General features: G+C 27.8%; 3 protein-coding genes across 3 annotated transcripts; 1 reads left to right on the forward strand and 2 right to left on the reverse strand.

Moving 5' to 3' along the window:
- Positions 1-2,940: 2,940 nt before the first annotated feature.
- LOC112689860 (actin-related protein 2/3 complex subunit 4) lies at positions 2,941-6,188 on the reverse strand. The gene is made up of 2 exons (XM_025563731.1): positions 5,859-6,188; positions 2,941-3,517 (listed from the first exon to the last, which is right to left on the reverse strand). Exon 2 carries the CDS (start codon positions 3,506-3,508, stop codon positions 3,002-3,004), a length of 507 nt encoding a protein of 168 aa, XP_025419516.1. The 5' UTR covers positions 3,509-3,517; positions 5,859-6,188; the 3' UTR covers positions 2,941-3,001.
- A 126-nt stretch (positions 6,189-6,314) lies between these two features.
- On the forward strand, positions 6,315-8,811 carry LOC112689859 (malignant T-cell-amplified sequence 1 homolog). Its single transcript, XM_025563730.1, has 6 exons — positions 6,315-6,468; positions 7,714-7,866; positions 7,938-8,038; positions 8,180-8,313; positions 8,431-8,498; positions 8,564-8,811. Exons 1-6 carry the CDS (start codon positions 6,458-6,460, stop codon positions 8,643-8,645), a joined length of 549 nt encoding a protein of 182 aa, XP_025419515.1. The 5' UTR covers positions 6,315-6,457; the 3' UTR covers positions 8,646-8,811.
- A 5,455-nt stretch (positions 8,812-14,266) lies between these two features.
- LOC112689857 lies at positions 14,267-14,821 on the reverse strand. The gene has a single exon (XM_025563729.1). It carries the CDS (start codon positions 14,819-14,821, stop codon positions 14,267-14,269), a length of 555 nt encoding a protein of 184 aa, XP_025419514.1.
- Positions 14,822-15,367: the final 546 nt, after the last annotated feature.

A 15,367-nucleotide genomic window follows, 5' to 3' on the forward strand; every position in this document is an offset into this window, starting at 1 on the left:
AAATAATTATTTATTTATTTTTTATGTATATATTATATATGCTATCCGATTAATTAATTTTATATTATGATAATAATAGGTAGTATTTACCAACTATTATCAAATATATAGTTCGTTATTCTCGAGGAATATAAATATTTTACAAGTATTTTGTGAAAAATTATTTCTATCTACTATAAGAGAAATGTTATCCTATCTGTAGTATATTGTATATCTACCTATATAATATAGAGTTGCTACCATTCAACAAAGTACTTAGGTATAGCATTAAATAAGAACGAATATAAAATAAAATGATTAGTTTAATTATTATTATTATTATTTTTTTAATTTAAAGTACTTATAGTGCTGTTAAGTAGACATTTAACTGTAGAGTAGAACGAGATATAGGTAAATGACTGTGTATGTTATTACAATAAAAACAAAATGTTACATCATTAAAAGATTAAGTGCCCACATACCTTAAGTATATTGTATTAAAATAAAGTACTTAGTAAAGATTATATCTATATTACTAGTTATAACTGCTCGAGTGATGATCAAATAAAATATTTTACAATTAATATAAACTATTTTATAGTGTTGAATCTTATGAATGACATCACAATTCTCTATTAAATTTGGTAAAAATAATTATTTTATACAACATAATTTATGTTTTATTAAATTAGTAATCTCTAATTAGTAATGATACTAAAAAACAGTAATTGTGTACTGAAATTTGATAAAAATAATTAAATTAGAATTCTTAAATCCATAAATTTTAAATAATATAATTTTATATGCATTGTTGTATTAAATATCAATTTACATCTCGGGTCATTTAATTTACCTCTCGGTATAGCGGTTGTGAAACAGCGATTTAGATAAATTTATTAAAAACCTTACCTACCTAACTATGCTCAGATCATGAGATGAAATTTGTTTGAATTTAATGAGAAATTTGTAGATGAAGTAATCTTGGAAAAAAATTTACAATACTACCTATATTTAAAGAATTATATTTTTTGGTCCATGTTATCTAAGTAAATCTTTTGTTTTTTAATGTTTTTTAATCTTTTCTTTTTAATGTAAATCTTTATATAAATCGTAACAGTACATTTATAATTTAAAAATAGATGTACTTGACAGATAATTCAAGTTTTATGTTATGAGTATGACTTAATTTACTTATAAAATACTACTCATACATAACCCTAAATATTGTCAAAATAATAATATATATATATCAATAATGAATATGCATTTGAATTTTTCAAGATTAATACATTTTAAACTCGTACTATTAATGAGTAAACCTTGATTGTATTTAATGTTCATTTTATATCTTCTAAAACATCGGTTCTTAACCTTTGTGTAGTGGCGACCCAAGATATTTACCAAATTTTTCCTGCGACCTTTTTATAAATAATATTCAATGGCAGAATAAAAAATAACTATTTAGTACTCTTAATCGAATAACATTTTTTACTCATATTACTTGTATTCATAACAAGTCATAATATTAATTACATTATATTTAAAAATAAAAATTTCTTTTAATAATATTGTATTGTTTTTTAAATAATTTTTAATTTAATGACTTCCTTGATCTTGATGTTGCTTTACCAATGAATCAATTTAAAGTTCTTCTATGGAGTTAGTAAGTGAAATACGCATCGTGGGTTCGACATCAAGCTTGTTTCTTGATTTGGTTTTGATTGTAGTTAATATCTTTATTACAACATTTAAAAAGATTAGTTAATGGCCTTTGCATACTCAAATTTCACTCATTTAATAACGAAAAAATATCTGATAAATACGCAACTTTTGTCAACCAAATTATATCTTGAAAATGGATGGATAACAGTGAATTTTTTTCTCTTAAAAATACTTCTATTTCAGTTCTTAATTCAAAAAATCTCGTTAACATTTTTCTCCATGATAACCAATGTATATGAGGTTTCATTTATTATTTATAAGACTTAAAAATAAAAATATTATACTAAAGTTTTAAATTTTTATTCGACCCATTTAAAGTTATTGGCGACCCAAAATTGGTTCGCGACCCTATGGTTAAGAACTGCTGTTCTAAAAATATAATATAATTATATATTATCGACCATCAATCATGTATTCTTGAGTTTCAACTAATTAAGATATGTTATTGATATAATCTAACAGAAAATTAGCTTGGAGTCATTTTGAATTCATTATTTAGATATATATGTAACTGTACAAAATAAGATAAGAAAACAAAAAAATCACAAACACAAGTTTATTGTTCATGAAATTGAACACATATAACTATGTTGTTTTGTTTGTTTTTGAAATAATTAGAAATAATTATAATCAATTTAAATTTATTGCAACAGTAGTATGAAAACAATTAACAAATGGTATGAGGTAAAATATGCAATACATTAATATGGAAATACAATTATTGAGCATAAAATAAAAGTATCTGTAGAGTTTTAAAAGATAATTTAAATAATTATATTTTATCAAAATAACCTTACAAATTATTTAAATGCATAAAACATTGGTTTATATTAACAAACTGGGTGGGTTTAAACATTTATATTTCAGATTATATAAATATTATATTAATTCGTCAAATCAACATTTATATGATTGAACAATTGATACTATATTCGTCATGATCGCATAAAGTATTTTAATAGATAATATGTTACATTTGGCTAAGTATAATAATGGTAGGTATACACCATAACAATAAATTAGTTCAAATTACATATTTTGATCTAAATATGACATAATAATAATGAGAAAAAAATTAGAATATTATATAATTGACTATTCAAATGTAAACATCAATACTTGATGGTACTGTTTTTAAATTTCAATGTTTTAACCATAAAAGAAAATTAATTTATCTATGATTTTAATGTTACATTAACTTTAAATAAACTTGCTTTTAACATTTTAAAATATTAAAAATTATTACAGTAGAAAAAAAAAATAAAATAATGCACACTGGATAGTTACATGTTTTTCGTTTTTAAAAATGTTTGAGAAACTCTTCAGAACAAATTCTCGCTCTAGCATTAATAGCCAACTTCATTTCACTGATCTCTTTGTCAATTTCTTCCATAAATCGAATAATGAAATCAATAAGTTTGTTTCTGTACATTTGTTCCACATGCATATTAGTGATTAGGAAAGTTATGTCATAACCAGGAATTGGTTTTCTTCTTAGTATGAAAAAATTTTCAGCTCTTTTCATCATGAACCGTGTGAATTTGTCACATAGTAATCGCTCAATCTCGTCACATTGTTTAATTGCTATACTAACACGTATTGAATTTATAGAACTTTCAATAAAAACACGTTCCCGTTCATTACGGCTGATTAACATTGGTGTTAATATTAATTCTCTGTTGGTTTGCATTTCTATTTCTGGTTTACTATGTCGTTCTACTACTTGCGAGTAAAATTGGGTTATGCATATGGCAGCATCTAAAGAATGCTTAACAACCGAAAGATAAGGTTTTAATGTCGTGGTCATCGTAGAAATCTATAAAATATAAAAATATAATTAATATTAGTAATTAGAAATCAAACATTTTATACAAAATTTGAATAAAATAAAATAATAGCATTATAATTTGATGAGAACAACTTTAAAATATATATTGGGTAAATAGATACATTGAATTTTAAATTATAGATAACGTTTGAAAGTAATATAATTATCGGTTTTATGTTACAATGCCATATTTAAAATTTTCTAAGGAGTAGGCTCTGATTTTATTAAATACTTTTAATTTAATAATACAGATTAAAATGAATAATGTTGTTCCTACCTAATATGGGTTAGGTCTTCTAACATTTTTAATACTGAAGAAATTATAATTTTTATATCCACTTGTTACAGTTTTAAATATGACTATTTAATTAACTATGACTATTTAAAAATCAATTATTTTAAAGATTATAAGATTAATTATCTCAAAATGTTCACCAATGATAATTTTATTGTTTTATTAAGAATTATAACTAATTACTTATCAATTTAGTTATACCATGTTATTCGGAAATGAATACTTTTTTTTCTATTAACTCCCACTTATATTATTATAGCATAAATATTAAAATGAAAATGTATGTATATTTATGATACATAATTTTTTATATTGTTTAAATATAGTATTATGAAAAGAATTATGAAAAAGATGACAGTAGAAGAGAGGGAATCAAGAAACAGGATTGTTTCATGGATAGTTATATTTGATAATACCCCAATTAGTTAGATGTCAAAAATAATGACATTTCATACTTATTTTAATATAAATGGTTCAATATTCCTCATAACTTGCTTATTAAAGAACTGGACCGTATTGGTATTGGGAATCCTCTTCTTTCTTTGTTCCGATCATACTTATCCAACCGTAAACAGTTTGTTAAAGTAAACGGGGTTTCATCCGGCTTATTTGATGTCATATCTGGTGTTCCACGGGGTAGTCATTTGAGTCCTCTATTATTTTGCCTATATGTTAACTCAATCTCCAGTTTCCTTAAAAAGGCTCATTTCCTTCTCTATGCTGATGACATAAAAATTTTCCTTAAAATTGAAACCAACTCTGACCGTTTACTTTTATCAAATGAACTATTCAATTTAGTTATTGGGTATCCGCCCTAGGCTTCTCTTAATATTAGTAAGTATAATGTCATCTCCTTCTCTAAATCACGAAATCCTATTCATCAACCTACATGCTTAACAACATTCTGCTGCAACGTGTATCTATTATAAAAGATTTTGGAATTTACTATTCCTCCTCTCTCTCTTTTAACCATCACATTGATATTATTACGGGTCAAGCTAATAAGGTTTTAGGTTTTATTAAACGTAATACCAAGCTTTTTTCATCACTTACTTGTCTCCGTTCTTTATATTTTGCTCTTGTTAGATCCATTTTAGAATATGGGGTTGTCGTTTGGTACCCATACCTTGCTAAGAATCAGCTGCATCATGAGCGAGTCCGGCATAAATTCTTTTCTTACACTGCATTTATACTTAAATTACCAAATCCTAATCACAACTATTCTGATATTAACAATTTTCTAAATATAACCTATTTGTCCTCACGGCACAATCATATTGATTTATAGTTCATTCTTCACAGTGCTCTTCTTGACAACTCTATCGACTCACCTGACCTTCTATAAAAATCCAATTTAAAGTACCTTCTCACAATGTTCGAAATTACGCTAATTTTTACATTCCAACTCTGTCTACTTCCTTCAGCCATAATCACCCAATTCATAGAATGCTTTGGCTGGCCAATCAACTGTGATTTACATTCACATCGTATTTCATATATTTTGCTAAATTGTTCTTATTTTCACTCACCAAATCAAGTTTGTACTTAAATCTATGCTGTTATTCATCTAATTTATATATGCACATACTGTATTCAATCTATAAAAGCTGGTTGGCGTTAATCTTATAATAAAATAAATAAAAAATATTGAGTCACATAAATACATAGATATATATAGACAATGAGACAATGAATGATTTAAATTATTAATTTTAAAATAGAATTCGAGAATATTTTAAACACAATAGTAATTGTGAAATCACGATTGTAAGAAAATTTAAAAACCAATAGTTACACCACACTGGAAGACTAATGTTATTGAATTCAATTTTATTTGAATCCAAAACAAATTAATTTGTTAATGATTAGAAAACGTGAGGTGGACAGAAAAATTATTATCTATGCTGCGTCTTTGTTGGATATGAAAAAAAAGAAATTGAAATATAATTTATAGTTATGTTATACGAATCGATTAAGTTCACAACAAAACGGCGAAACTGCTCACACAAATACGTGAAGAAACAATTTACTTACTTATATCTTCTGTAGTTCGAACCGTCGAGGAAGTAATATGCGTGCGAGTATTTAATACGATAGTCGACGAATGCCGGAGAGAACACGACGAAGAATTCCTTTTAGGGCAGCACAGGTTGTTAGTCTACGAGTCAAGCAGCCGGAGCCATCGGACGAGTGCGGTGTAGTAGAGCTGTTGAGCAGCGGTGCGTCTCAGAAACGATGAACGGAATAAATCTAAGACAAAATGTAAATTATTATATCTAAACAACTTCGAGCCTCATCCGGTTGTCGAGCGGAAGCGCCAGATTTTGAGTTATTACTTTTTTTCATCAAACTGATAAGTTTTGACAGCGGTGACTGATAGCGACGCCCACACGTAAATATCGCTTGCTATCTGTTTGCGTATACCTTGGTTGTAGTTATATACTATCATTGTTGTTATCACCTGGTTGTTTTTATGATAAATTCTCATACCTATAGATAATAATAATCTATAGCCGTGAAAAATCTGAGCACGCTATTTGTCATTGTCCTGTATTCTAAATCGTCTCATCGTAATTCGTTGCTAAGAATTTATTTAATTTTTATTACCCAAAGACAAACATTGGCTGTACGAAATGTTTAAAAAGTAAGTATAAACATATTCGCTTTAAACAGCTAATTCTATAGTTCGCGGAAACATCGAGAGGATAAGTGATGTCCGTTCATAATTAATCATTTCTTAATCCTTAATGGTATTTTCGTATGCAGTTAGTAGTGTTTATAGCAATACAACAATGTGATTTTTAGTCGACAGTTTGAAAAATAGATTTATTCTACTTTTTACACCTTTGTTAGCCTGTGATTTGTTTGTATGGCAATTTACTAGTATAACATTTTCATTTTATATTTTGCAATTAGGTTTGCTATGGAATAAACATTATTCAAGATTAGTGTTTGATTTTCTTTTGGCCAGGCCTGGACGGGAGGATACTGGTCTACCATTCTAGGTAAACAGGTGGCCCACAATGTATTATTTCAGGAATTTTTAAATGTGTTTGTCTCACAAAATTGATGTTTAAAGAGGTTAGAGGAGCGTACTTTCTTATAACCTTTATATTCTACAATCATGATTAGTTATGTGATGTTCTATAATCCATATCCCATGATACTACACAAATACATTTATTTTGTATTATAAAGTATATGCTTTAAAATAATACACAAAGAATTAATGGAGTTTAATAAAATTACATTATTATTTTTTGTGAATTAATTTACTTTGTTCTTGCACCTGCTATTTGATAAACTTATTTTGATAACCAAAAGCCAAAAACAGGTATCACGATAGAACAATACCACAAAATGTAATAATACAGTCATATGATCATGGGCTTAATTATAAATTTTATCAATTTATTTATTCTGTCATCAGTAATAATACTAATTATTATAACACATGTGTATAAATATATACAATATATATAATATACAACATGCATTAAACATGGTAAATACTAGATTTACTACTATAAAGCTGATTCAGACTAAATTTCAGTATAATATAATTTATAATATATATATATGTATAGGATTTTTTATAATCGTGCCTTGAAATCATTTAAAAAATATAATTAGGTACCAAGGTGCTATAAACCCCTGTCAATCTATTCACTATTTTGTAATCTCAGTATAGATTTTTTTCACAACCGCGGTTAGGTGCGGCTTACTGTGCTGTAGCACAGTGGGTCAGTCAGTTCTGATTCTGGTTATTCATTTATATGTAATAATTTCAGTAGATTTTATATTTAAAGCTATTTATATATTATAATATAAGAAGGTATCTACTTATAATGTGGTTTGTTTAAATGTTAGTTTTAAATTTTTGTTTTAGATTTGATGACAAAGATAGTGTGATAGGTATTCAACAGTTAAAGTCATCTGTTCAAAAAGGTATTAGAACAAAAATCATCGATCAATATCCAACTCTTGAAGAATATATTGATATGATATTACCTAAAAAGGATGCATTAAGAATTGTAAAGTGGTTAGTAGGTATTAGGGCATATTTGATTGATATTTTTATTTATTTATCAATGTAATATAATTACTGTCTAGCCAAGATCACATTGAAATAATTGTTAATTCAGCTGGCGACTGTTTATTTTTTCGACATAGAAATGGTCCTTGGCTGCCTACATTGAAACTTCTTCACAGATGTAACTATAATATTTAATTGCCTGTTATAACTTCTATATTTTATATACCATATATTTAAAGTATTGTCTTTGGTAAATTACAAAATTTAAAAAAAAATTATTTATACCTCTTTAACTTCAATATATGTATTTTATTTCTAGATCCATTCTTTCTTCCTAAAGAACAAGTGGATTTAGGTGCAATCAAATTTGTTATGAGTGGCGCCAACATTATGTGTCCTGGTTTGACTTCTCCTGGAGCAAAAATTGAACCTGTTCCACAAAATACAATTGTAGTATCCTTTATATCACATTCTTAATAATATTTATAATTTCATAATGGTTTTATAGTCTACCTAATTTTATATGTATTCATTTTTTTTATACTAGTATTTTCTTTAACTAATATTTAGGCTGTAATGGCAGAAGGAAAACAACATGCTCTTGCCATTGGAATAACTAGTCTTTCTACTGATGATATGTAATATTTACTCAATATTTAATATTATAATAAATTTGAAAATTGATTTCATTATTTTATTTCAGATTGAAAGTGAATAAAGGAGTTGGCATTGAAAATTGTCATTATTTGAATGATGGACTTTGGCAAATGAAACCTGTCAAATAATGGAGCTAAGTGTTATAAAAACTTGTAATAAATTATATACAAATTTAATTGTAAATCGTATATTAAATAAGATATCTCATCTTGAATCTGAATGAAAACAATTTCCAGATTATGAATACAAATAAATATGAGCGTTGTATTTATTAAATACAGATTTTTTTCTTAAGGGGATTCGATCCGGATTACGTTTTCTATCAAAATATACCTATATTCTGCCAATTGTACTGAACTGCCCAATGATTGGATAAGACTCATACAAACATATTTGAATTCGTCATGAAGTTGAAAACTTGAAAACGACTTTTTTACTTTTTTGAATTATTATTTTTATACTCTTAAAAAATTGATTTTAAAATCTAAAATAATATTAAATTTATAATGTAAATAATATGAAATTGATGAAATAATTTGAAAATGTAAAAAAGTCGATTTCAAGTAAACTTCATGACAAATTCAAATATGTTTTTAGAAGTTTTATCCGATGACCAAGGAAACCAGTATGACTGGCAAAAAATTGATTCTTTTCAAAAAAAATAGAACTAAATCATATTCCTTGCAACAGTGTGTATTGACTTGTGCATGCGCGTGTGGAAGTAACCCTCTTCTGCTAATCGTTGCCGCGCCGCTAATTATAGTGCCCGCATCGTTATCAATTTGTTTATTTTATATTATATTATACCCAAATGAAATTGGGTTAAATATTGCAATAATTCAAAAGCCTATAAATAAACTCTCAATGATAAGACAGGTAATTTTGTAAATGAAAATGAAAATGTTAGAAATCAGCTATAGTAGCTCATTCGTATTTGATTTTTAGTACAGCTTAAACATATAAAAATAAAACATAAATTCTGTGATATCTACATTATGCAGAACGTTTTGCCAAAAAAACGTCGCAGAAATATCTGATAAAAAAACATCGAAGAAATTTTTATGCACTTAAAAAATGGCGAGAAAATCGTACAACTGACATGGTAAATCAAAATAGCTATTTATTAATTATGATGTGTATGTGATAGCTATTTTTAATTTATTAAATATTTATTATATAGACGGACAGAAATGTTTCAGCATTGGAGAATAAACCTGGTTATGGAACTAATACTTCAATGTAAATCAATACATTTGTTTAGAGTTTTGAAGAACGATTTGTGCGGATAATCAAACTATGTTTAAAAATATATAATGAATAAGCATTTAAATGTTTTATATAATTCTTAAAAATAAAACTTGTGTTATATTTATAATCTATGGTACGTATAATCAGCGGCGCACGCGGGGGGGGGGGGGGGGGGTTCAAGGGTGTGTAACTGCCTCCCGAAATTTTCTCCTATGTCTAGGTTAAAATTTATAACCTATAATGTATTTAATTATAAGATCAATTCTTATGTATACTTAAAATGAAAATTTGAAATTTTTATTGATACCTAGCTTATATCACCCATTTGCAATAGAACGTATAATTCAAAAGATGTCTACTTTTTATGAGATATTAATATATATATTATATATATAAAATATAATGTTTTATTAGCTTATTTTCGTAGTATGTCGCTATACACATATACTCATATTATCTATCTATTCGTGGCTTGACTGAGGACTTCCACTCAGAATAGGCTTATAACTTATAATTATAATCTTATATACATTTAATTAAATTTTATAACGTAAATGATAATATAATTTTTAATTTTATTATTGATGACTTTATGATAAAATGTCGATTACGTCGGCAATAGTATTAGTAGTAAAAACGGACTATTATTGGAAAACTGGTTCTGCCGCCGCACCGAGGTGCGTGAAGTTAGCGGAAAAATTCGAGCACTAATTTCCGCTACTACATCAGTATTTAGTGCTCAATTAGTGCTGTTGAATGGTGCCATTTTCAAAATTAGTGCCAAGACCAAAAAAAGTTACGGGGGGCTTACCTTTCCTGCTAACTTCACGTAGCGGGCTGACTATCAGCACAAAAATCCGCTATAATACCAATATTTAGTGCTCAATTAGGGCTGTTTAATGGTGCCATTTTCAAAATTAGTGCCTAGACCAATAAAAAGTTACGGGGGGGGGGGGGCTTACCTTTCTCCGCTAACTTCACGTAACGGACTGACTACCAGCACAAAAATCCGCTTTAAAACTAAACTTTTGTGTTCAATAAGTACTATCTAGCTGCATTATTTTCCACATTAGTGCTGATTTTAAGATGAATTGCATTATACGATAAATGGAAATATTTTTTTGATATATCTATGATAGAAATATTAAAATATTGTACATTTTGGAAATTTTTACCAATTTTTTACAACAATTTTGTCGGTATAATGGGATTTGTTTTTTCATTCCACAACATTTTGAATTCTATTTAATACTTCACTCAAAAATTACAATAATCAACCGTTTGCCCAAATACAGGAAAGACTTATACATTATCAAACACGTGTGGGTTCGACTCATTTTTACAGCTTCTTGCTGTTGCATTCTGTGACAGTCTACATCTCCGAAACGCATTGGAAAATGCTGAAGCAATTAAACCAGTAATAAATTTGGCCCTTGAAATATCCAAACAAAATAACATCGGTAAAACCATATTGAATTCCCGATTTAAAATTTTAAGAAACATATTTCCTGCAGGATCGGGAAAATGGCACCATTCAACAGCACTAATTGAGCACTAAATACTGATGTAGTAGCGGAAATTAGTGCTCGAATTTTTCCGCTAACTTCACGCACCTGCCGCACCGATGTGATTAGCAACACGAGATTGGCATGGCATATTGAAAGAGGGTATAGAGTGAGGTAATTACACACTCTAGTGATCATTTACTTCACACACACTCTCATGGTGTTCACGCACGCGTGTGACAAGTTGCCTATATTCAACCCCTTAAAAACCACGGATCAAATTTTGATAAAATTATTATATTTTTCTTTTACTAGTATTATTGTTATGCAAAGCGGTGTAGTGTACCAAGTGATTTATTTGACACAGTTACACAATGCTAAGATGTAGCGGTGTTATTAGCAATATTAAGTTAAATTAATAAACTATCAAGAATACTTCTTATGGTATTACTAATATTTATTAACACTTTTAAATCAGTATAAACAAGATAAAAATGACTATGACAAATATAAGCTGATGAGCGTTTATACTGAATGACTTGATACATCTGAAGTTGGCGTTGAACCGGATACTTTATATATGTTGCTGATTGTGTCCTTGTAGGTTCATTTGGTTGTTGTAAACTAGTTATCCATCCCCTTGTCGATTGATACATTTGAATAATTATGTGGTTTTGTAATTCTCAGTTTTTTTCTTATTATTATTTTTGCGATACCCGCAATCTTTCTTCTCTATCATAATTATTAGATTGTTTCACAAATCATTCTTGATCAGTGATACATTAAGTTTTTACATTTACATAGAACTTGGTTTAGATTGTTTTGAGCGTGCATTATTTTGTTATAGTGTTAGTAATCATAAATACACAGTAGCTAATAGCGTGGTAAACAATGTTTGCCTAATGCAATGGTTTAGTCTTAAAAACCTATCAAGGGGCTGAGTATCTCTTGGCTCATGTATTTATGAACATATTTTATTTAAATAATTAAATTAATTGGCTAATTGCAAGCATTGAAAAATAATTGAATATGCACAATGGTAGATAAGTTCGGTATTTGAAAGGAATTAAGAAAAATCCTATAGGTAGTATAAATGAATTATTATATACATATGTATTTTTTAGTAAGGAGAGAGGGATGGGTCATTATTTAAATAGTTTGCTTAGGGTTTGAAATATGCTTGCCATGTCACTGATAGTAATTACTAAATATGTATGAGGCAAACTGATATGTTGTACATTACAGCGGTAACAATCAGTTATTGTTGATTTTCTATGAATCAATCTATGAACCAATCATATTCAAATTGTGGTCCTAGTTTCATCAGTGCACATACAGGGGTGTCAGTGAGTGCATAGTACCCTCCCAAGTTCTAAATTAGCACTCTCAATTTATTTTGAGGTAAAAGTATTATTTAAAAAAGATTATTTTTGTTTATGAGAATAAGTTTATTCCAGTTTTCATTGGTAATGCACTAATATATATACAGTAGGATATTGGATGTATTCAATATATCCAATATTATATTGTTTATTATAATATATTATATTGAATACTTGTAAAATAAATAAATAATATATTCTAACCTAACTAGTTACACCAAACTGAAAAGGCTAGCTGAAAACAGAAGAGTGGAGATCAAATATCCAATTGAAAAACCAACTTAAGGGTTGAATACCAAAAAGAAAAAAAATATAAACATAATAAATGATCGTAGTAATCGTGTTACATCGTTGTTTATTGAAAGTGAGTTCATGGCAAATATTTTTTCGATTAAATAGTGGAATCTTTTGTGTCTCCAAAATCAATGTTTGGTGCAAATTGTTTAAAAAATATATAATCGTGTAGATTAAGATAATTTTTTTTTTAAATATGTGATGAATCATAAATTTTAAAATGTTTATTTCTTTTGTATAATATTTTATTCAATGGCGTATTTTAGGGGGAGGAGGTAACACGTTATAACCACCCTCGAAATATCTCTAATTTTATAAAAACATACATTAATTTTAAGACATAGGTATAATGTTATTTCATGTCATCATTAAACAATTTTTACAGTTACAATAAATTAAACGATAACTCATTTAATATTTTAACTTATGTTTAGTCAACATATTAAAAAAAAAGTTGTTACTTATGTAGGAGAGAATTTAAAATTTAACCCCCACTCCCCTTAAAATATTTTCTGTCTGCACAATTATTTCAATTAATTATGATATACTTTTTATTCTAAACACTAAAAGTTTGATGTCTATATGTTTTTTTATGGACCTCCTCCTGGAACCTTCCCTTTCCGAATATATCGTAGGGGTGTTAAATAAAGACAAACTCCTTAATCAGGCCCGGGTTGTACGATAAATATTATTGCTTTTTTCTACGCAAATTTCTGATGAAAATGTTGAATCATTATCAAAGTAATTTTTTATTAAATAATCAGTAAATTTTGTAAGATTTTTATTTGTAGGTTGTGTTTTAGCTAATTCATTGGAAAAGCAATCTAATTATGGATCTAGAAATGGCAATCTAAATACATACATTAAGTATTTGCCTATTTCTGTATTTTGTACGGACCAGTTAGTGACTGATGAATAGGGCTCGGAACTTAATGCACTTAAAAAGTACTAAATATGCATGCACTTATGCGCTTAAAAAAGTACAAATATGCTCTAAAAATATGCACTTATATTTAATTATTTTACACAACATTTTCATTAGCACAAATATTTTTTTAAATTTGTTAATAAAAAAAAAGCAAAGTAATAAAAGTTATTTTTATTTATATTTTTTAATCATAATTTAAACAAAAAAATAATAAAAAAATCGCTTTAAAAATTAAAAATGTTCCTTGAGTAAAAAAATGCACTTCTGTCGAGTTATATTTATATACCTGAAATACATAACACAAATTACTAAATTAGAAAAACCACCAGGTACATGCCTAATTAAAAAGTATTTTAATTAATAATTAAAATGCATTGGATATAATTTTGTTCTTACCTTCCAGTGTTACATTGGACCACTAAACTTTTTTTAATGTTTTCAAAATTGAAATATCGCCGATTATCCACGAGCAAAGTTTTGTACCTTGAAAAACTACGTTCAACATCAGTTGACGTAATCGGCGCATATTTGAAGTAAGTAATATCGTCACCGGTCAAATCATCAGGAAGACCTTCCATTGAACTTTCTTGTCCACTTAATATTTTTGAAATATTAAGTATTGTTTTAAATCTACAATTTTTCTCCAATACATTATTGAATTTTTGAAATACCGCAACACCAATTTCACCCTCACAGTCGTTTAATTTATTTTGGACATATTTAACTGCAGATAATGCTTCGGATAGTGAAATATATTGTGTTTCAAGTTTCGTAATATATTCCGGTATAAATCCAAAATTTGAATGTATATATACTAAATTAGCTTCCATATTGGGATCTTGAATTAACTGTTGAGCTTCTTCAACAGAAATTGCATCTTCAGAATTTATACTTAGTAATACTCTACGTATATCCTTGTAATATTTGCAGTAATAGGAAGCTGCCATTATCCATGTACCCCATCTAGTTAGTATTGGCTCTGGTGGAACTGGTATGGCTGGTGCTTCACTTTTAAACACTAAAACACGTGAAGGCGCTTTTAAGAACACCTGTTTAACCCTGGAAATAAGTTTATCAACTTTCTTAAACTTTTCCCGTATACTTTCGGCTACTCTATGGATACCGTGTGCGAGACATATTAAGTGTAACATTTTAGAGTACAGTGATTGAAGTATTCGCCCAGCTTTCACCATGTATGGTGCGGCATCGGTCACAAACAATAGGACGTCATCATGACGAATTCCGTTTGGCCAGAGGACGAACATTGAATGATCAAAAAGTTTAACTATCGTTGAATTATTTGCTTTTTCCAAAACTTCGGTTGTTAGCAAATAATTTTTTCCCGGTGCGTCAGTATTTAAAGTTCCTATTATAACGTTAGCTACATATCTGCCTTCAGAGTCTGTTGTTTCGTCGATAGACTCCCCTATTTTATTTACGTTAATTTGTTCTCTTATATTTTTTATAGTTTTTTCGTATATGTCGTCGACATA

Source organism: Sipha flava, unplaced genomic scaffold (assembly GCF_003268045.1).
Source record: "Sipha flava isolate LNK unplaced genomic scaffold, YSA_version1 478_pilon_pilon, whole genome shotgun sequence".
Lineage (NCBI taxonomy): Eukaryota > Metazoa > Arthropoda > Insecta > Hemiptera > Aphididae > Sipha > Sipha flava.

Coding starts and splice junctions, on each gene's coding strand:
- LOC112689859 (XM_025563730.1), top strand. Junction 7,867..7,937: donor GCATTAAGAATTGTAAAGTG/GTTAGTAGGTAT, acceptor ATTACTGTCTAG/CCAAGATCACATTGAAATAA. Junction 8,499..8,563: donor AGTCTTTCTACTGATGATAT/GTAATATTTACT, acceptor ATTTTATTTCAG/ATTGAAAGTGAATAAAGGAG.
- LOC112689857 (XM_025563729.1), bottom strand. CDS start 14,821: ATGGCAGCTTCCTATTACTGCAAATATTACAAGGATATACGTAGAGTA.
- LOC112689860 (XM_025563731.1), bottom strand. CDS start 3,508: ATGACCACGACATTAAAACCTTATCTTTCGGTTGTTAAGCATTCTTTA.